Source organism: Electrona antarctica (genome assembly GCF_951216825.1).
Source record: "Electrona antarctica genome assembly, chromosome: 3".
Lineage (NCBI taxonomy): Eukaryota > Metazoa > Chordata > Actinopteri > Myctophiformes > Myctophidae > Electrona > Electrona antarctica.
The window spans coordinates 29,963,814-29,985,080 of record NC_136808.1 but is presented as its reverse complement, the minus strand read 5'-3'; the positions used below and the strand labels follow the sequence as shown (position 1 = coordinate 29,985,080).

General features: G+C 42.5%; 2 protein-coding genes across 5 annotated transcripts in view; one reads left to right on the top strand and one right to left on the bottom strand.

Annotated features, from left to right (window-relative positions):
- gldn (gliomedin) overlaps window positions 1-7,281 on the top strand; it is a 7,511-nt gene extending 230 nt beyond the window's left edge. Inside the window, exons 1-10 of the mRNA XM_079497268.1 lie at window positions 1-580; window positions 960-1,011; window positions 1,626-1,643; window positions 1,942-2,040; window positions 3,035-3,127; window positions 3,796-3,912; window positions 4,315-4,386; window positions 4,687-4,812; window positions 5,337-5,487; window positions 5,643-7,281. The exon at window positions 1-580 is cut by the window's left edge and continues 230 nt beyond it. Of these exons, the coding sequence (XP_079353394.1) occupies window positions 56-580; window positions 960-1,011; window positions 1,626-1,643; window positions 1,942-2,040; window positions 3,035-3,127; window positions 3,796-3,912; window positions 4,315-4,386; window positions 4,687-4,812; window positions 5,337-5,487; window positions 5,643-6,108 (1,719 nt within the window). The 5' untranslated portion in view covers window positions 1-55 and the 3' untranslated portion in view covers window positions 6,109-7,281. The remainder of the gene's footprint in view (window positions 581-959; window positions 1,012-1,625; window positions 1,644-1,941; window positions 2,041-3,034; window positions 3,128-3,795; window positions 3,913-4,314; window positions 4,387-4,686; window positions 4,813-5,336; window positions 5,488-5,642) is intronic.
- dmxl2 (Dmx-like 2) overlaps window positions 7,001-21,267 on the bottom strand; it is a 52,682-nt gene continuing 38,415 nt past the window's right edge. For 2 of the 4 annotated variants that reach the window (XM_079497264.1, XM_079497266.1), the window contains 16 exons: window positions 20,077-20,267; window positions 18,999-19,132; window positions 18,170-18,255; window positions 17,674-17,875; window positions 17,441-17,558; window positions 16,496-16,561; window positions 15,673-15,759; window positions 15,090-15,211; window positions 14,493-14,634; window positions 12,800-12,860; window positions 12,556-12,683; window positions 12,362-12,439; window positions 10,599-10,690; window positions 9,745-9,797; window positions 8,955-9,172; window positions 7,001-8,737 (listed from right to left, as the gene is read on the bottom strand). In XM_079497264.1, the coding sequence (XP_079353390.1) occupies window positions 8,528-8,737; window positions 8,955-9,172; window positions 9,745-9,797; window positions 10,599-10,690; window positions 12,362-12,439; window positions 12,556-12,683; window positions 12,800-12,860; window positions 14,493-14,634; window positions 15,090-15,211; window positions 15,673-15,759; window positions 16,496-16,561; window positions 17,441-17,558; window positions 17,674-17,875; window positions 18,170-18,255; window positions 18,999-19,132; window positions 20,077-20,267 (1,988 nt within the window). In that variant the 3' untranslated portion in view covers window positions 7,001-8,527. The remainder of the gene's footprint in view (window positions 8,738-8,954; window positions 9,173-9,744; window positions 9,798-10,598; window positions 10,691-12,361; window positions 12,440-12,555; window positions 12,684-12,799; window positions 12,861-14,492; window positions 14,635-15,089; window positions 15,212-15,672; window positions 15,760-16,495; window positions 16,562-17,440; window positions 17,559-17,673; window positions 17,876-18,169; window positions 18,256-18,998; window positions 19,133-20,076; window positions 20,268-21,267) is intronic. The other 2 variants (XM_079497265.1, XM_079497267.1) reach the window with 1 other exon arrangement.

Genomic DNA, 21,267 nt, shown 5'->3' with positions numbered 1-21,267 from the left:
TGCCGAAACTGGTCGGTGATCTTTAGAGAAGAGGAGAGGAGGAGAGGGGAAAGCCATGTGGATCCCGACGCCCAGCATGACTGTCTCCCAGCGTGTGGTCCTGTATGGGACGTGTGCAGTGGCCGTGTTGAACTCTGTGGGTCTCCTGGTGCTCCTGGTCCAGCAGAACCAGCAGTGGGCTCGGTTGGAGCGGGCAGAGGCAAAGCTGGACGAGGTGGAGCAGAGCTCCGTGGTGGAGTTTCTCCAGGAGCTGCCGAGAGCAGGAGCCGGTGCACAGGGAGGCTCAGGTGGACAGTACCAGTACCAGTATTCCAGCAGGAACAAGAGGAGTCAAGAGGGAAAGAATGCACGGGAGGCAGAGCCGGGGCAGGAGCCCACTAAGCCGACCCCAGGGGAGGCACTGGGGATGCCACAGACGCCACAGACGCCACAGACGCCACAGACGCCACAGACGCCGACCCGGGGCGTGGAAGAGGAGATGAGGCATGAGATGAAGCATAGACACAGTCACAGTCATGGTCATCACAAGACGGAGGTGCAAGATGACATGCTGATGATGATGACCTACTCAATGGTGCCGGTGAGGAAGAAGAGACAGAGACAGAGACAGAAAGGCAGTCACAGAGGCAGAGAGAAAGAGAGAGATTTAAATCTCTATTCTGGGGGCGAACAGCAGATCTACAGACTCACAAGCTTATAGATTGGTTATTTTTGTCAAAGCAATTTGGTGCCCCACGTATAGAAGCCTGGGGCACCCCAGTAAACGAAATACCGTACTGTATATATACTGTAGGGTTCAAGTGGTTGAATAATGTATAATGGATTTGTATGGGAGTGTTGGTGAATGCGTTGGTGCATCAACAGTTTTCTTAATAGTAATTTGAATAATGTTTGTAATATCTGGCAATGTGATGGATTATGGAACATAATTTGATGACATTCTGACTCTTTCTTTTTAGATCAAACTGCTAATTGACATTTGCAACAGCACTAAGGGAGTCTGCATTGCTGGTATGTCACAGTCATACATGTATCCTTTAAACCACTGTTAGCCAAACAGTGGGTCGGGACCCAACTGTGGGTCACGAAAGCATTGTTATGGGTCCCCTTAGTTTTTGTTTCCTACATTTGGTTTTGAATTATTATTATTTCAAAACATAAAAAAAAAAAACAGACCCCTACTGTGCTATTCTGGGTGGATATCAAGACCTGTCATTTCTATCTCATTACCAACATAAAGCTATACAATATGGCATGGTTATCGCAAAAAGGAATATTCTGACCCATTGGAAAGGAGTGGAACTTAAGTACCTTATTTTAATGCATGGCTAGCAGAATTGACCAACCTGCAAAGATAAGATATGACGTTTCTCTTAAAACGACAGTAGCTATTTGACAGAATGTGGCAAAACATTTTCAAAAAAGCAAAAAATGTCATGAAGAAATGAAAGAAAAATCTAAGAAATTCTATAAATTAGAACAAATATTTAACAAGTAGTGGAAATAGTAATAATCTACAAGCTCACCACGTGGCATGAAGCCACACGTTGTGAGCTTGTAGATAGGTTTAAACTATAACCATGTGGAAGTCTTCATTCTTAACTAGCCTGTTTATTCTCTTTCAGGACCCCCAGGGCCCCCTGGTGAGTATAATTATTTTTATTTTTATTTAACTACTTTCAATCTGGCATCCAATGGCAAGTCATTAAAGGTAAAGAAATGTAAAAATAGATTTAAACAAACCAACCAACATTGACTAAAATAGCAGATATACAAGTTAGCAACGGGTCACGTCGCGATGAGATGTGAGCTTGTAGATCAGCTATTTTTGCTATTCATTGTACCATGAACCATATAGGCCTTACTGTAAGTTGTTATTAACTGAGTTAAATGAACACAAGAACCCATGTCTCTATGTTGAATGTGTTTTTGTGTTATTAGGGTTGCCTGGTCTTGATGCTAAGCCTGGGTACAATGGCACTGATGGCAGCCCAGGATTGGATGGACAGCCTGGGGTCGACGGCAAACGAGGTAAAAAAGGTAACAAGGTCACAACGGTCGGATTCAAAAACGTCTTCCCTCACAGTGCATCTGATTGGTGCCTTGGGCAAAATTGGCCTTTTTCGGTTTTCTTTCTTTCCTTTTCTTCTTCCTCTTCTTCTTCTCTTTTTTCCTTTTAAGCAAAGAGCCACTGGTACAATGAAACAGTCAAAGGGTTGAGTATGACCACAGGGTCAATACACCAAATGCACGCACACTCACACTCGCATGTGCCCATTCATGCGCAAACCTTCAAAACTAACTCCAGGAGAATTTCCAGATTATGCATGGATCATGGATCATAATGATGATGGCAGACTTCAGCAGTAGTGGACAGCAACAAAGTACAGTTTAATTGAGTACTGTAATTCATTTGAGTATCTGTACTTTACTTGAGTAATTGAATTGCATTCAAATGTTGCACTTTTGACTACGACATTTCTAGGATGGGACAAAAAACATTGTGAAATAATAACTAAATGAAAATGGCAGTAGTATACAAGCTCACATTGTGATGCGTTGTGAGCTTGTTTCTGGAAAATCTTAGACTTTTTGGGGGGAAATGATAATACAGTATAGCAATTGATATAAAAAAGTAAATAATTGACAGAGTGACATTCACATACGTATTCAAGTACTTTGGGATGTTTGTAGACTACTGGATTTCAGTGGGTGTTGCTTCCTGGAACTCGGTCATCATTATTGAACTGGAAAGAGGGGGCTGAAAGGTCTTTCTTTCCTACTCGGCTACTAGGCTAATGTTATTCATGATGACTGTGGTTTTGGGCATCAGCTGAATGAAGTGAAACCGCCTTTTCTGATCCGCTCTTCTCCCACATCCATTATGCTGCTCATGAGTGCATGGCATGTTTCACCAATCACTCAATGGAATGATTCATTGTTCTCACACCATGCTAATTTCACTGCATGTCTAAATGCACAAATACTCAAATAAAAATGGTGACCTCCTGCTCCGTCCCATCCCATCCTCCAGGTGAGAAAGGAGAACGAGGAGAGAAAGGAGATCCAGGACCTCCAGGTGCTCAAGGAGAGAAAGCACAGCCATCCAATGATGTTATTCTGGAGGGCAAGTAGACCTATATGAATTCATTCATCCAAGAGTAAAAATGTACCTATACGGGTACATTTTTTACACTCTCACTCTCACAAGTTAAATTAACACTCTTCATTAAATTGTGATAACATGGCCTCTCATAGGAGAATCAGAACTTCTCAAAGTGGCCACACCACAGATATGTGAAGTGTGAAATCATATTTAAGAATCCTACTGTACTCAATGGTCCAGGCACCTTGGCTGGTAATCCAGTCTGGCAGTGTGCCGCGGGTTCGACTCCCGATCCCGACAGCCTTTACTGCATGTCTTCCCCCCCATCTCTCTCCCAAATTCCTGTCAGCCTACTGTCTGTCCCTCCATAAAAAATATAAAATAAAGGTGAAAGCCACAAAAAAAAAACATTTAAAAAAAAAAACATTAAAAAAAAAAAAAAGAATCCTACTGTATATAGTAGGAGTGCAGAGGGCTGCCCATTCTAACAAATGTTTTTGTCTTTTTCGTACTACTTTTGATGTTGATTTGTTGTTTTTTAACCTGGCTCTGTGCAGCACTTGGGAACCATATTTTGAAAGGTGCTATAAATCAAATTCATTATCATTATCATAAATACAAATCTAAAACTAAAGGAGAATGTAGTTATCATTAGATCCTCTTGCAGACTGAGACTGTCTTCTTTGCAGGTCCTCCGGGTCCTCCAGGTGCTCCTGGGCCCGCGGGCGCTGCTGGACCCCCTGGTCCGCAGGGACCACCCAGGAACAGGAGCCACAAAGGTCATCTTCATGCTGCCCAGACCCTGGGTGAGACTCTATCATTAATTAGCTGTATAACACACAGGCCAGCGATGGCAAGTGGCCGTGGGACCCCAAATAATTAGCTAAATACTAAGAATTTATTGATAATACATTAATATAAAAACTTTTCATTGTGATAAATAACTTACAGACTTACAGTATATTCGCTGAAAATACACACGGCCCACCCGTCCGTCAAACCACTTAACACGGCGGAAATAGCTGCTGTATTATTAAGAGGCCAGATATAGTGGGCCGATGCTTTTGAGATTTTCAAGTGGGCCCGGATCCAGAAAAGGTTGGGAACCGCAGGCTACATTAGTTCAACATAGAGTATATACTTTATGGTTTTCAAATAGTGTTGGTTGGCCAGTCCATGAGTTATCATCCACACATCTCATGTTTCAGGGCCATCACACGCTATTCCAAACGATGGAACTTCATCTGGAAAGCTACGAGATAATCCAGCAAAGAAGAACGGTATGATTTTCCCCCTCACATAAAAAATGTTTGAGAATGTTTATGTAAAGCATTGTTTCTCAACGTGTAGTCTGGGGCCTGCCCATGCATTGCCACACTGAGTAGACCCATACAGGTTTAGACAGTTTAGAATGTAGCCTACAAATGGAAATGTTTGGTTCCATTTGTATACGTTCTCAGAGTTACAGACCCACAAGGGCCCATTTGGACACCCTGGTTGTCTTTGGACCCGATGCTGACAACCAGTAATGTAAAGAACCAATGCTGGGCATGCTGTCTATCATCTCGTCTGCTCCTCAGAGTGCCTCATCAAGTCCCTGATCAACCCCAGGAACGTGGCCAAGATGGAGAGCACGTTTGGCACGTGGATGAGAGACACTGCTTTGCTGAACGATGAGCATGTGTGGGTCGCGGAACACTTCTCTGGTACGTTGGCCACATGATGTGGTTAAACAGTGTGCTCACACCCGGTGGTGTAAAGTAACTACTTAAGAACAATCTTGATTTTTTTAATTTATTTTTTTACTTTACTGGAGTACTTTTGCTTGGTAAAAGATGCATTTATATAGGCCTAGTGCTTTTATCCATAGCGCTTTCTACTTTTGGTACCAATACTTTGGTACTTTTACTCGGGTACATTTTTTATTCTGGACATTTACTTCTAACAGTCTATTAGTATTTCTACATTACAGTGTATTGAATTGAGTGAGTACTTTTCCATCACTGTGGAACAGTGCAATCTGTGACACTACACGGTCACAGATTTCATGCGGTCAATCTGTGTTCGACTCCACTAGCTGCCTCGCATTGTGTCAGTATATGACCGTGGGTCCAGGACCTTAGTACAGTGCTGTTAATACAGTATACCTTCAACCCTTGCTTGAACTTTGATAGTCACACACAGTCACCCCATCAGCAGACCACTAACTGATTGCCTCTTTCATCTGCAGGTCGTGTTTTGAAAGAGTACAAAAGTCTTGCCTCCTTCCAGAATGGTAGCAGCAACGTTGTGGATGCAAGGAAGTTCTATCAGGGTTGCGGCCACACGGTTCACAATGGCTCTTTCTACTATCACATCGCTGGCACCTCCAATATTGCCAAGTAAGACATCATCACTTTTATGAAATGTGTAACAAAGACGGAATGCTGTGCTATAGTGTAGCACCAGCAGCCTCAGCATGTTACTCTGAAACACTTCTCTGTTCTTTTCATCAGCACAAAGACAGCCTGAACATTCTGAGCGTTTCTGTTTCCAGATTTGATCTGCAGTCCAGAAGGCTCAGCACCCTCTTCATAGACAATGCTTTGTACAGCAACCTCGCCTACCTGCTCCAGAACTCCAAGACCTACTTCAAACTGGCGGTGGATGAGAACGGCCTGTGGCTGATCTTTGCCTCCAACGTGGATGACAGCGTGATTGTGGCTCAGTTGGACCAGAAGACCTTCTCCGTCACGTCCTACATTAACACCACCTACCCCCGCACCAAGGCTGGCAACGCCTTCATTGCCTGCGGGGTTCTGTACATCACTGACACCAAGGACACCAGAGTAACCTTTGCCTTTGACCTCCTGAAGGAAAAACCTGTCAATGTGACCTTTGAGTTGAGGCCGCCTGGCGGAGTGTTGTCCATGCTTTCCTACAGCCCCAAGGACAGACTCCTGTATGTGTGGGACCACGGCTATGTCAAACTGTATGTAGTGCACTTCGTCTCCGACGACTGAGCAGTCCCTATTCAATGAGTGGACAGTCACAGTACGCTTACTGACAGTGGCAATTTATTTTTGTTTTGCCCCATGTCAGATTTAAGTCTTTTTAAAGAAAGCCGACATTCGTTCACAAAATTTGTATTTATAAAATTCCCTCTATATATTTTTCCTTTTTAAAGACTGAAAAGGTGGTATTTGCCTGCATATACAGTAGACCATTTTCATTGGCAGAAGACATAATCAATACAGGCATATTGCAATATTATTTAATTATTAGTTCTCACCTCAAAGGTAGCCATTAGTGCTGTATTTATTTCCTCTTCCCACTGTAGACAAGGGAATTACTACAGTAGGTTCAGAAGTTTTATCTGGCTGTTATCGTTTATAACTGTATCTGAACTTACTGTACTCTTCACGTCTCAAGGTCTCTTTATTAGCCATTGTATATTATGCTCTCATTCCCTGTAATTGCATGCCAATGTTTGATTTATTGCATGGATGTGATGTTTTAATCATTTAGAAAATCCCAACACATGCTCAATACAGTACGTATATGACGCCTGGTTTTCAGATGATGCAGCAAGGCCATTGGTACATTGTACCCTGATGAAATAAAAATGCATTTACTTTACAAATGTAAAACTCAGATTGTGGAGTCCTCTCCCACACCTCCAGACTCCCCGTTATATTTCCCCAATGAAGTTCACTATTGCATTACAGAGACAGACAGCAGGCACCAGTAAACTGTTCCAAGTCTGTTACAAATGTGTAACCAAATGGAACCATAGGGTTACATTTGTACACCCTCTCAGTTACAATAATAAATATAACACTGAGATACTGTGTAGGTGTAGGAGCACTGGTAAAACACTTGATACAGATAGTAAACATGGAACACAGAAATAGGGACAGAAACACAAATCTCTTTAATAAATACCATACATACACTTAACAAAAAAGGTACAACTAATCCAGCTGGTATGATACAAACCAAAAAATAAAGAAAATGCTTTTATGTTTGTACAAGCTGTTGTGGTATTTCATATATATATATTTATATACTTTATATATTAAAACTATTTCAGACTTTTTACTATGAGGCCAAATAAAGCCAGACATTCATTTGTATATAACAGTTTCTTCTTTGTCAGCCTATTCATTTGAAATAAACTTTTATACTATAGTGTCTCCAGATTCTGAGTGCAAATATCTATTCCTTATGGATGAAAACAGTCAAAACAACTAGTGAGGTAACACAAACGTACAGTATAACATGTTGCACTATTCTCCCATTCAGATACAGTAAGACCCCTTACATTCCTAACGTAAAAGGCAATAAGTTAAAACATAAATATCAATCGTTTTACAAAGGAAACAACAACAAACATGTAAATAATTTAAATAATAATAATAAAAAAAAAAAAAGGAGAGAGAAAAAAAAATATCTTGTGCAAAACCAGTGTACCTTTGTGTTTCTGCTTGGGGGGTGGGAGGGCTTTAGGGATTGGACCAGACAAATGGGAGACATTGAAACCACAGTCACAGGAGTAAACACATCATCTTCCAAACAGGAATGTTCTAGCAGTGAGTCTGCCTCACAAACAGGCATTTGAGGGCAGGTGGGCGGGCAGGCGTACAGATGGCAGAGACAGCAGAGTGAGAACACACACGCACGCACACAGAGGACCAGATCAGGCCAGCTCGAGCCGTACCAGGTTACAGGTCAGAGTGTTTGACAGGGCAGCCAGTGAAACAAGGGGTCACTACAGGAGCAATGCACCATCAACTCTTCCATAAGGGCAGAGACAAGCCAGGAGGCGTGTGTGGTACTGGGGGGACCCATTGAAACAAAATGCAGATTCCAACAACTCGATTCACACTGGAAACCACTGACTTAATAACAAACCACAGTGCTGGTTAAAAGTAGATGCTAAGAGATTTGAGCTGTGGGCACAAAATGACGACAGTTACACACTTTAAAATTTTTGCTTGAGCACTTTTACAGAGCACTATCAATAGACCTGTGATTGCACCGCGTAACGAGAACAGGACATGCATAGCTTCCCTATGGACACACTCTACGAGTAGAGATTTTAATCAATAAAATTACAATAAATCTAGCTTCCTTTTTTAAAAATCAAGTATGATGCCTTTTGCTTGAGACCCATTGCTTTCAGGCATTGGAAAATTAAAATATCTGCAACTCCCGCCTGCCGCTCTGGGTGCGGTTTGCGATGGAACGGTAAAAACGCGTTCGGGCAAACCGTGCACGCTCTGAGAGGCTGTGGAAAAAAGCACGGTTATCTCTCAACCAATCTTCCTTCCGCCCCTTTCAGTTAAAACCAATTCTTTATGTCTAGCAAATGTTACATAAATGCCTTCGTGTTCTCACTCTCCCTCATGTTATTATGACCCTTAGCAGTGGAAGCACGCATTACAGGATGTCAAACAGGTGGCTGGGGAGGTTGTAGCGGTCAGGGAGGACGCGCATCTTCAGCGTGCCGTCCGCCCCGCAGGTGAAGATGCGGTTGCCAGGCCGAGTCTCTACCTGCATGACTCCGGCACCGATGTTGCGAAAGATCGACTGCTTGGCGTGTTCCGTGCTGAAGGAGTGCATGAGGCCGTGACCGGCCACCTTCCACACCTGGAGGGGAGAGATAATTGCGCATTAAAGCGGGAAACAAATTTGGTCTATCATACGATGGTGTGCTATGCCAGAATTAGCCGATCTAAAAGCTTCCAACGTGTCATTTTTTGATGCTTTGTGAGCTTGTATATCGCCTCTTTCCAGCACGGGACACACAATGTTTGCATCTGTGTTAATGTGTCTAGCGGTGAGCGACGAGCGGCTCGCAGGTCACCTTCATGTTGCCCTCGGCCGAGCCGGTGACGAAGAAGTCTTCGGAAGCGTCCAGGGCCATGGCCTTGATGGCGGAGTCGTGGGCCTGGAAGGTGTGGAGCAGCTGCCTCTGGCGGATGTCGAACACGCACACGAATCCCTTCCTGCCCCCAGTGATCAACAGCTGCTGTCTGGGAGCGTACTGCAGCACAGTGGCCCCGTTCTCATGGCAAGGGAAGGCTGATGGTACAACGGTACATGTGAAACATGGTAGAATGTTGCTTAAATAATGATAGTAAAATAAAAACAGTACATGTGAAACATGGTTGAATGTTGCTTAAATGATGATGTTGAAAATAAATGGTGTGCTGGGAAATTGGCCAGGGTCACTTTGATGCATTTTCTTACTCTAATCACCAGTTCTCATTGTGTTCACACATATTGTAAAACGCTAAATGCAGTTGTCAAAGTGCAATTCTCATTCCACTTTGACATTCAAGTCAAATATTTCCATTGTTGTCTTTTGAGTAAAGTGAAGTGAGGTTTATTGGGTTGTGGGGGACCAGAAGGTGGTGGTAGCAGAGAATCAACAAATACATTTACACAATTACAACAATTACTAGACGATGCCAAAAACAATATGGGTACTGTAAATGGATCCCATTACAACGCAACTAATTGATGGTTAGGTCCAGCTGCTATTCAGCCAGAAATAATTTAACTGTTTTGGGGATTACACTTTTTGAGTTTTGGTAATGAGGTTGGAGTTTCAGAACATGTATCCAAGCGATTGAGACAAACTGATTTCTTACCGTGGACCATGCTGTTGCTGGGCGAAACAAGAGTATCCCACAGGCATACATTTCTGTGGAGGAAGCACATCAACAAGAGTGTTAATTAAACAATAATGCCAAGCGATGAAAACACAAACACACAAGATGACCCCATGAAACATAGCATCCCTATTTTGGGGGGAGCATTTGACAACATAGCACATTTACAAGCTCACAACAAGGCATGTTACAACTCATTGTGGTCTTGTAGATCCGGTATTTTCGGGTTAAAGAGATTTGGTATAGAGGGAAAAAGAGCAGATCAAACAAGCACAGATACATCATTGAAGTAATTCGTTTTATTTATATATGATATACATTTTTATCCTACGATTTTGCTACCCATGTTTTCACCCAGTGTCAATTATCTAATGTAATCCTGGGTGCTACACTTCCTCTGCCAACCTGGGGGGCAGCGGACTGACCTCATGCTTCCTTCTATGCATGAGGAGTCCAAGCTGCTTCTTTTCACCTGACAGGGGAGAGTTTCCCTGGCCAGACGTGGCGTGTGGAAGGAACACGTTATTCCAACCAGTTCCTTTCCCCTTCATCAGGCGCCCCGGCTGGCCAGGGGGAGGTAGTTTAGAGACCAGGATTACTGGCTGTTTTTTGTTTTTACCCTAGGGGATACAGGGAGAACATGCAAACTCCACACAGAAAGGCCCTTTCGCCAACCCCGCCTCGGGTATGGGCACTGATCACGCGGAGGAGAGAACACGCCCCCAGAGCCCACAGCGGGAATCGAATCCAGGACCTTCTAGCTGTGAGGCGACTACCGAGTGTGCCACCGTGCACCCCTAAATATAGAAGGTTGAAATGGTAAATTCGCTGACCTGCTGTCATTGGACTGTCCGGCCGTGGCGATGAGGCTTGAAGACGTGATGAAGGCGAAGTCACCGCAGGTCTTAGTGTGGCACTGCCAACTCTGATGTCAGGGATGAGCGTGTAGAGAGGGAGAGCAGGTTAACGACTGACAATTTTATGGCACGCCTTCTTGTCAATGATTTTTAACCCATTTTGACCTGAGATCAGATTCTAAAAATCGATTTTTCCTAGACCTACAAGCTCTACAAGACCTACAAGACCTACAAGCTCGTAGCGCGCCACTCGGTGGCGCGCTATGAGCTTGTAGATCTGCTATTTTTCAATAGCTAAAGCATAACATAATGCTAACACCAAAAGGGGTTCCCGCCCAAAATGGGTTAAATTCAAATGGATCTGGTAATTGTTAATTGAATCACTTTTATTTAAAATGTTCAGACAGACCCTTTTGAGTCCTCTTCCACTAGACAATCATCCTTGTGGGAATAGTGCCCAGTGTGGTAACATGCACAAGACCTCCTGATTTAATCATCCTCATACTGGCTAGAAGTTCAAGATCCAATAATATAATCACTTGTGTTTCCACCCACGTCTACTACTAGACAGCTAAAACAGAGAATGAGTGAACATAAGAGCTCCATTCGTAGAAATTACTGTGACTATCCTGTTGCCATTCATTTTAATTACCTTAAAGGACAACTTAAGTTTTCAACCAAGGTTCATGTTTTAGGTTCTTATTAGAGAAAGTAAAAACATTTTTGACAGGGGTGCGGGGGCATGCAGGGGCATGCGGGTGCGGTTCAATATGTAATATGTCATGTTATAGCGATTTCTTTTTTATAATTTACTACAGTCCTACTAGACCCCATAAAATTACATCTGGCCACAAAAGATCACGGGATCTATTGAATGTGAAGGGGGAGGTGACAAACTGACATATTGAGCCTATACGACACACAGTATGGCATCCCCCTAGTACCCCCCTTCATTTAGTAGATCCTGTCATCTTTTGTGGCTAGATGTAATTTCCTGGGGTCTAGTAGGACTCACTATAGTAAATAATAATAAAGAAATCGCTATAACATTTTGTAGAACAAGTCAGACAACCCAGAAGGCTCGCAAGGCATAACTGGATATGGATACCGTACACACTACAAACTCTTGATGATGAATTGCTACTAAATGTAATATTTGTTTTCATTATTTTTTCCAAATAAACTACTTGCCTATTCATTGTTTGTTTATTGTTGATTTCCTTGTATTTATCTTATTTTGATTTGGCATGACATTTATATATTTTCCCTGTGTTATTGTTACCATATTTGTTATTTTCAATGATACATTAATGATCCACAGAGGCGCTGTTGTACTACACCTAAAGTCACATGACTATTGTCAGCACAGCTGTCTCCTGTTTATGATTATCACATGTCGTTTGATTGGTTGTCGACACCTTTCAAAATGTATTCAGTGATTTGTCAGTCCGTCTTGAATTAAGCCTGAGGAAGGTCTCACGACCGAAACATTGCTCTCCTAAATAAAAAAATCTCTTGAACGAGCAAGTGGCAGTGTGCGGTCTATTCCCTCCTACCTACAGTATATCACCTACGCACCTGCTTGGAAAAAAAAATAGGTGTGTGGAAGTCTCTTCTTTACATTTAAAATGTTTTAAATTATAAAATGCTGTAGGGCGTAAGTGGCTAACTTTCGAGAGGACTTCTTACAGGAGAGTTACAGTACATGAAAACCTCAGCATATGACAGCATGCTCTCACCAGATAAGGTTTTGGGTTGGAGGAGGTCTGGTTAACCTGCCATAGACTCAGGAATCCTTCTCCATCTGCAACTCCACACTGCAAGCAAGGATAAGGAAGAAAGACAGAGAGAAGAGTGCCGACAAGTTAGGACAGCCATGACGGATAGACAAAACATGGCTGGTGAGTGTTTACATGCATCTTACAGTATGTACCTTATTGCCTTGGGAGTTGAAATAGAGGCGGGTGACCCTGGCATTGCCCGCTTGTCTGAAGCAAATGAGCTGCTGCGGTCGGTTCCACTCGAACATCCTCACACTGCCGTCCTGAGCGCCAGTCATGTCTGACAGAGACACAGGCGAGACAGAGAAGCCCCATTTAAACTCTCACATGCGTCACATTGTATCATGTTTGACATGCACCTGTGCACTCACTGGGAGAAAAACTTCCGTCACTTACAATACTGATATATGGGGTGGGATGTCATTCTCTTCACATTATTGAGGTTCCTCTTCATGATCTGAAAACAAACAAGAACATTAATTCATCTGAGAATTCTGATTGAAAACATATTCCAGCAGCCTAAGCCTTTTCAGAGCACTTTTCCATGCAAAATCTTAAATTTCAAAGAAAGAAAAGAAAGATTATGCAGCAATTCTTAACATTGTATGTTTTCACGGTTTCAGCACGGTTGCGCAATCCGGTCTAGGATCGCTAAAGAAGTCAAGGCCAAGCAAAAATAAAAAAATAAAAAAATCAGCGATCCAGTTTGATATAATCAGTTAATTAGTGAAACATTATTAAATATCAGTAATTTCATTGTATATTAAAGTTATTTGCCATATCTGTCCTGTGCAATTTTTGATTACAACCAAATTTATTTTTATTCATACGTTCCAATGCCACACAGTTAAATCGTCAATACGCAATTATTTGTGTGACGGCAACTTAAATTTGTAACCGTGACAGCCCTAGAGACACCTTATCGCACCAATGTGTACATTATAAAACCATCCTTCTTCATTACAAATGGATGGATAATGACGTTATTGGAGATAATCCTCCAGGCAGTGGTTTGTGTGTGTAGTGCTCTGGGACAGGAAGAACTAACTGTTTGTCTGCCACATATCTGTACCTTGGGGTTGCTGGCTATAGGGGACTATCAGTGTTTATGCAGTGCTATCTATTCAACACAAACACACTGCCAGTCTACACACATTCAGCTGAGAGGCTGTTTAGTCCTTGGCCTGAGGAAGATAGATGGCTATTAAAATGCACACTCACTTGCAACTGTCAGTGTGCAACTGGACGCATAAGAAAGTCCAAGTCTAGGACCAACTGCTTTCTAATTGTAGATCAAAATGTCCTTATCGCCATACCTTTTCATTATCCGAAATTAAATAAATGTAGACAGTATAATGCTAACCATATTATATGCAGGATCAACCACAGAATACATAAGCACAGAGCCATTTGTTATGGTTGTGTGGTCTCAAGGCTCACTACCAAAGCTCCCGTTCCCCCTGTTGGCAAATACTTGAAACTACATGATTCTTATCGATACTGGGAACTGGCCGTCAGTATTGGAAAAAAGTACTTTTTACTTCAGTAAACGTTGGCAAATACTTGAAACTACATGATTCTTATCGATACTGGGAACTGGCCGTCAGTATTGGAAAAAAGTACTTTTTACTTCAGTAAACGTATCAATACCGCATATAAAAATGTCTGTTACAAGTAAAAGTCAGGATAATTGAGTAAAAGTGCAAAAGTATTTAAAAGTACATTAAGGATTTACTTAATGTACCAAACCTAAAAGTAGTCATGATGCAGAAATGTCCCAATTCAATCAGAAAATAGCACATCTACAAGATCTTGTAGATCGGCTATTTTGTATGGTCTAATAGGGCTGAAGTGGGCAATGAATTGTTTTGCAATAATCAAAATCTATAAGTAAGAAGTTTTAAAATATTGTAGTGGAGTAAAAGTACAATATTTCCCTTTGATATGTAGTGGAGTAGAAGTATTGGAAATTGCAATTAGAAATACTCAAGTAAAGTACAAATGCCTCAAATTGTACTTTACTTAAGTAAATGTACTTTGTTACTTTCCACCACTGTGTATGTACAAATTCTATGACTGTACTACATACCACACTGGCTCCCATGCTGGTCTGCCCACTGCCCAGCCAGGGCATGGAGGAGGCGACAGGAATCTGTTGCTGGGCAAATGCTGCAGGGTTACTAGCCTGGGCGATGTTGGTCTGAGACGAACGGTAATCTACATCATCAGAGCTGTAAAACACAATATGAAGATGGTCAACCAATAGTTTAGACTTTAGAGCATATAGGTCGATGTCCGGCGGAAACCTTGTACCTCCATTATTCATCCTTTATGTTTTTTCATAAATTGAAAGTCCTATTTTATACTTTATGACATCTTGGAATGTAGCTATTTTTTCAAGGTTTTAACACATTTCTTAAACTTTTCACCTGCAATGTCCAAAATAGGGATGCCAAGATGATAGTGGCTAAATAAATATGTATGTTTTTTAAATGTTTAACCAATGATAAAGTATTAACAAAAGCTTGTGACTAATTAATAGCTATATTGGATGAATTGGAACACAGGTTCTTCCTTATATTTCCTGAACAGCAACGGTTTAGGACATAAAATAAGGTTCCGGCCCGACAGTGACAATAGCCCACAATGGAGTATCGTCTGAATGGAGGTTTTTCATGAGTCTGACCAGCGGGATTCCTTGTCAAAGTCCTCTCCTATCCAGGTGTAGGGCTGGGCGGCCACCAGCGTGGACACGTCCACTTCCTGGACGTCATGGGTGGATGCCAGCACGATCTCATTGGAGTTGGCCTAGTGAGAGAGAACCAAGGGAGGGCGACAGCGTGAAGTTAAGCATGGCGGTGACAGTTCCGCAGGCAGCAAAGGAAAAAGAAAGTCATGCTGCGGCATCCTGGTTACAGTTTCCCAAACAGTGGATCGGGATCGATTTGTGGGTCACGGACCAATGTTTATGGGTCACGACTCGAGTAAAAATTTGAAATTTGACATTTGAAAACAAATGATTTTGGTTTAATACAAATAATAAAACAAACAAATCTAAGAGATTTCACAAATAAATAAAAATAATTTGTGACGGGTTGTGTGCTTGTAGATCTGCTATTGTCACTAGTTTGGGTCCCAGGAAACGTATAATCTCTCTTTTGGGTCTTGACCTGAAATGTTTGGGAACCACTGCATACAGAAAACTGAAATTAGCCTCCCCCCCCCCCCCCATCTAGATTGTCGATTCTGTTTATCCAGTTAACGCTTACCTTGTTAATGGCAAAGGCCATGATTATATCGGACTCCTTGTGGATGATTTTAGCCTTTCCTCCTGGGTAGCCCAGATCAGCCTCCACCTGGAAGACACATTATGACCAAAATGTTGCTCATATGCCAAATGTGACCACTGACACGATACCCTGCACAGTGCACACACAGCCCGCCAGCCTTCTACACAGCCCCAACACAGTGAAGCATGCAGGTTAGTAGGTCTATGTGCCACATGTCTGAGCACAGATCACATTTACAAGTGGATTAGTGGATTTTGGCTCCAATAGGAACATCTGGCCAGGAAAAAGTGAGTGAGAAACACAGCTGGTGCGTGAGACCGTTACTGAAGTGGAAGGGGGTGAGGCCAGGTGAGCTGAAAAATCAAGTGCTTCAGTGATAACCCCCCCCCCCCCCCCCCCTAATTAGATGTTAGAGATCTTTGTGATTGAGTTGATTTCTGCCAAACGAATGAGGCAGGTGGACAGAATGAATTGGAGCAGTCACTATCAGACCATACTGGAGAAAAAGACTTTGAAAGTCTTGAGACCAACCTTGTTGTACAACCATAAAACTGTTTTCTTTTTGTTATAAACAGGTCATATAAGACAGTATTTGCCACTATACTGCCAATTTATACTAACCCAGACCTACACACCCACATACTGTATTTGACACATAATAAATATGTGCACAGAAAAAGAAAATACATAAAGAATCTTAAATTATCCCATTCGTCCAAGATCGGCAGTGTAGTGACTCCTCCAGAGAGACAGACAGACTGACAGATGGGCGCCCAGAGCCAGAGAGGATGAGGGATATTACCTTGTTCGGACTGCTAGCTCCTGCAAGCCTATTTGGGCTTAGATGGTCCATATGGTTCTCTACAGACTACAGAACACACACAAAAGCAATGTGGACGCAGAACACAGGTACACAGCACAACACACATGCACAAAAACAAACACAAAACGGGGAACGAAAAGGAAAAAAATGACAAGGGTTGCTAGGATCTTTGATGAACACACAAAGTGGGGTGTAAGGAATGGCGATCTCTAGCATGGGGCTATTGTTGTGTGGGGTGCAGGGTGAATAGAACAGTAACCATTGGTTTTGCTACTGAACGTAGGTACTATAGATTTAATCTGAACAACATTCTGACAAATAGTTCTAAATTGTTGTATGCTAGCCATGAGATGTCTCATGGTGAGACAATAATGATAAATGGCATAATTTGGGGGAGTTCAGGAAAGAACAAAAATATATGGTACATGCATTTTGTTCTGATCAGATAAGAATTCAGACATGAAGTCATCATCAGGGTAGTCTCGCGTGGCCAGACTGTTGCCTCCAACAATTTTCAAATGCTTCTGGTCATACAGTCTGGAGCATGGAAGCTCTGATCATGAACAAGCAATAAAGCGGATGTGAAGCCTCCTCCCCACTTCCGTTTCGTCTTTACAGTCGCACACATTTATCCTAATATAAATCGAAATAATAGAAGAATATATAGCTTGCTGCTTAGCAGAAATTGTTTTTTTTAAATTAAATGTAAATATATTTTTAAATTAATTTTCGTGAACAGAAATGATGAACAGATGCCAGCTTCCGTGTTCGGATTTCAGGAGGGGTAGTTCCAAACTCTATAGCATTCTGAGATTGTGGAATAGTCTGGCTTCCCGAGACTATCATTAGGCCAAATCAATAATCAACATCATCATCATCCAGACAGGCCATCTATCAGAAGAGATGCTCTCTCAGCTTGCTGACCTCACACTGCTTCCTTTTCTTGGTGAAGATGTAGCGAATCAGCGTCTCCTGAAGAATTTCCTGTTTCACCAAGAAATGCCAAAGACGTCGGGCTGGGAAGGAGAGGTGGTTCTTTGTTCTAGAATAGAACAAAAACAAATAAATACAAACCACAACAGGAACCCTAGAGCTGTTCCAAGATATTCCACAATAAAATCCAAGTCATAGAAAACTTAGAAAAGAAGAAAACACACTTGAAAGGTGTGTTGTCGGGCTCCAGCATGGCCTTGTGTCGGAGTATGGCAGGCCCCCCTCCTGCACTCATGTCAGTGGGGTAGGTGTTGATGTAGTTGGGCGGGGGTCCTTCAAACTTGTTCATCCTCTCCAGAAGCATCTGCTCCCAGTTCTCCAGAGTCTTCAGAACAGCATTGCACAGAGGAGAGGTCACTGGCAGCTCTGAAACACAGTGACCACAAGTCAATTCTAACCTAGGATTGGGCAACCGTTTCCATTTTCATATTGTCGCACTGTTCTCATGTGAATAGACGGGTGCTGTGGATCACATAGGAAAAGAAAGTTTAACACTTATTTGTGTTAACAGGATTTGTGTGAATGAGTTTGACTGTGAGTGAGTGAGTGAGTGAGTGATTGAGTGAGTGAGTGAGTGTGTGACTGTGTGTGTGTGTGTGTGTGTGTGTATGCGCACGTGTGTGCATGCGTGTATATGAGACTGTGTGTGTGTGTGTGTACCTGTGAAGTCGAGGCCGGTTGTTGGGAGAAAGTTCTTAACGTTGTGTAGAGCCATTTTGACCATGGCCAGTCGGATCAGAGACCAGCTGCATATCAACCACAGACAAAAATGTTAGCTTAGAATACACTAATGAAGCACCACTACACAGCTCAGGGTTCAACCAGAATACACTAATGAAGCACCACTACACAGCTCAGGGTTCAACCAGAATACACTAATGAAGCACCACTACACAGCTCAGGGTTCAACCAGAATACACTAATGAAGCACCACTACACAGCTCAGGGTTCAACCAGAATACACTAATAAAGCACCACTACACAGCTCAGGGTTCAACCAGAATACACTAATGAAGCACCACTACACAGCTCAGGGTTCAACCAGAATACACTAATAAAGCACCACTACACAGCTCAGGGTTCAACCAGAATACACTAATGAAGCACCACTACACAGCTCAGGGTTCACCACTACACAGCTCAGGGTTCAACCAGAATACACTAATAAAGCACCACTACACAGCTCAGGGTTCAACCAGAATACACTAATAAAGCACCACTACACAGCTCAGGGTTCAACCAGAATACACTAATGAAGCACCACTACACAGCTCAGGGTTCAACCAGAATACACTAATGAAGCACCACTACACAGCTCAGGGTTCAACCAGAATACACTAATGAAGCACCACTACACAGCTCAGGGTTCAACCAGAATACACTAATAAAGCACCACTACACAGCTCAGGGTTCAACCAGAATACACTAATGAAGCACCACTACACAGCTCAGGGTTCAACCAGAACAACAGACCTGGGCTGAATCTTACCTGTAGGAGTTTGGGTCAGAGTGCTCTGAGATCTGGGTGTCAGAGAGGAAGGCGTCATCGTCGTCCTCATCATCCTCACCCCCGCTCTCATCCGAGTCATATAAAGCACCACTGTCTGACAGAGGCAGGAAGGGCTGGGTGAGGGACACAGATGGACAGAGAGAGAGAGAAGAGAAAGAAAGAGATCAGCATAGTTAAGATTCTAAACTATGAATCACCTAGAGTCTAAGTAGTAGAATAGAATAACTTTCTTCTCACCAGATACAATAACATCACATCAAAACAGCAAATCTCATCACATCAAAATTAAAACACAGAACACAGTTTACAGCCTATATTTAATGCAGAAGAGTGCAATTAATGCACTTTATGCATGATGTACAGTATAATAGAGATATACTGTAATATAGATATTTGTTTGCCAGAGGTACTCTGACAAACAAAGCAGTTTCAAACTTTTATTATCGTTGCTGTTATGAGGAAGCCACCCAACTCCATTTTTCTTTATTATAAATCAATGCTATTAAACACCCTTTAGGTGTAGGTTAACACCGTTTGTTTTTTACTGTTGTTGAGACCGAAGACACATTTCCACACGTGGACAATAAATTAAACTAACTAACTAACCCATTTTGTGCCCAAGACGTCTACAGACGTCCTATGAATTACCGCATGTAGTGCCCAGGACGTCTGTGGACGTCTTGGTAAAAAAATAAAAATAAAAGTCAAAAAGTGGGTCTAAAAAGTGGGCACACTGGGTCGCCAATTTGAAAGATTAAAAGGGTCATAATGTGTTAAAAACATATTGGATCAAAAGTAGTAAAAAGCGATTCAGACAAAACCTCTTAACTCCATTGGACCCTCAAACTGTCACTGCCTTCACCACCTCTCCCACTCTCATGCAAGTAATTGACAATATATAAAAGTCACAACACCAACTTTGATGAGGCATTATTGCTTTGTTTTCAAAACATACGGTTTTCTTCATTTCCTGAAAATGTTACATTTTGTCTGACAGTAATACGGTAGGACCTAATTCAAAACAGGTGAATCTAGGGGCGTACAACGTGTCCCATACTTTGGCCACAAAGTAGTCCCACATGCTGAGCTCTGGGGGGATGAACTTCTCCCTGTAGGCGGGGCGCTCTACGGGCACCGGGGGCGGGGTGGCGGGGGTCTCCTTCACGGGACGCCCGGGAACCAGCATCCTCATGTTGAACCGTCGCCTCTGTCGGTCCACATCCTCCGCCGGGGGTGGAGGGGGCACCGCTAAGGTAGGGGGCAGAGGAAGGGATGTCTGTTAAAAATATGGTTTTGCAACACGTACAGTTGAAATGTGAAACCACAACACACGAGTAGATGAGAGGAGCAGCTTCATCAAAAAGGCCAAAGAATGAGGAAAGAGGAGGAAGGTGAGAGACAGTGTGGTACGTACTTCATCTGTACCATTTCTGACCGCACTGTAAACTGAGAGCACTGCATACGGCCTGTGTTCAAGCTATAGTATGAGACCAACATTCCGTGTGAAGAATGAAATGTTCGTCTGAAATAGGACCGATCACATGAGTGTACGCACACAAGGAAAATACAGTATATGGGACTGATTCAGATGCACAAAGAGACACACATCGCAATACACACTGCAGGCTGCACACAAACCTGCACCACTATCCTGGGTCAATACCTCTGAGGTCCACCGCACACACAAAAAAAGACAACAGATTAGACAGTCCTGTTATTAAGACATCACAAACACAGACACAAAACTATACAGAGCACGGTTTCATTAGATACTGTACTGGATTTGATATGGGCTGTGACGCAAAAACACCCATACACAAAAGCATCCAAAACAATGGGAGATGGATTTAAGTCATGATTGAAGCACTGCATCGTCAAGAGCTCAAAATATGGCCAAAATGTGTGTGTGTGTTTAGGTGTGCACGTGTGCCTACATCTGCAATGTTCAGATATGTTAACATTTGCATGACTAGATCCCTAGAACAAGGCTGGCATTTTACCACCTCCTTACACCTCCCTCTCGCCTTCAGAAGGCTTAGAATTAGAAGATGAACAGAATATATAAATAGCTCTCAGAGATGTGAGCTCTTAATGTCAGCCCGTTATCTACAGTACCTACTCCACAGATACCGTGCAAATACAGTGTGAACAAGTGGAGCATTTCAGTCCGGAGCCTGGTGAAGATGGACGAGCATTGTTATAATATGGTATGAAACTACAGTCTAGACTCAGCTCAGGCAATAGAATT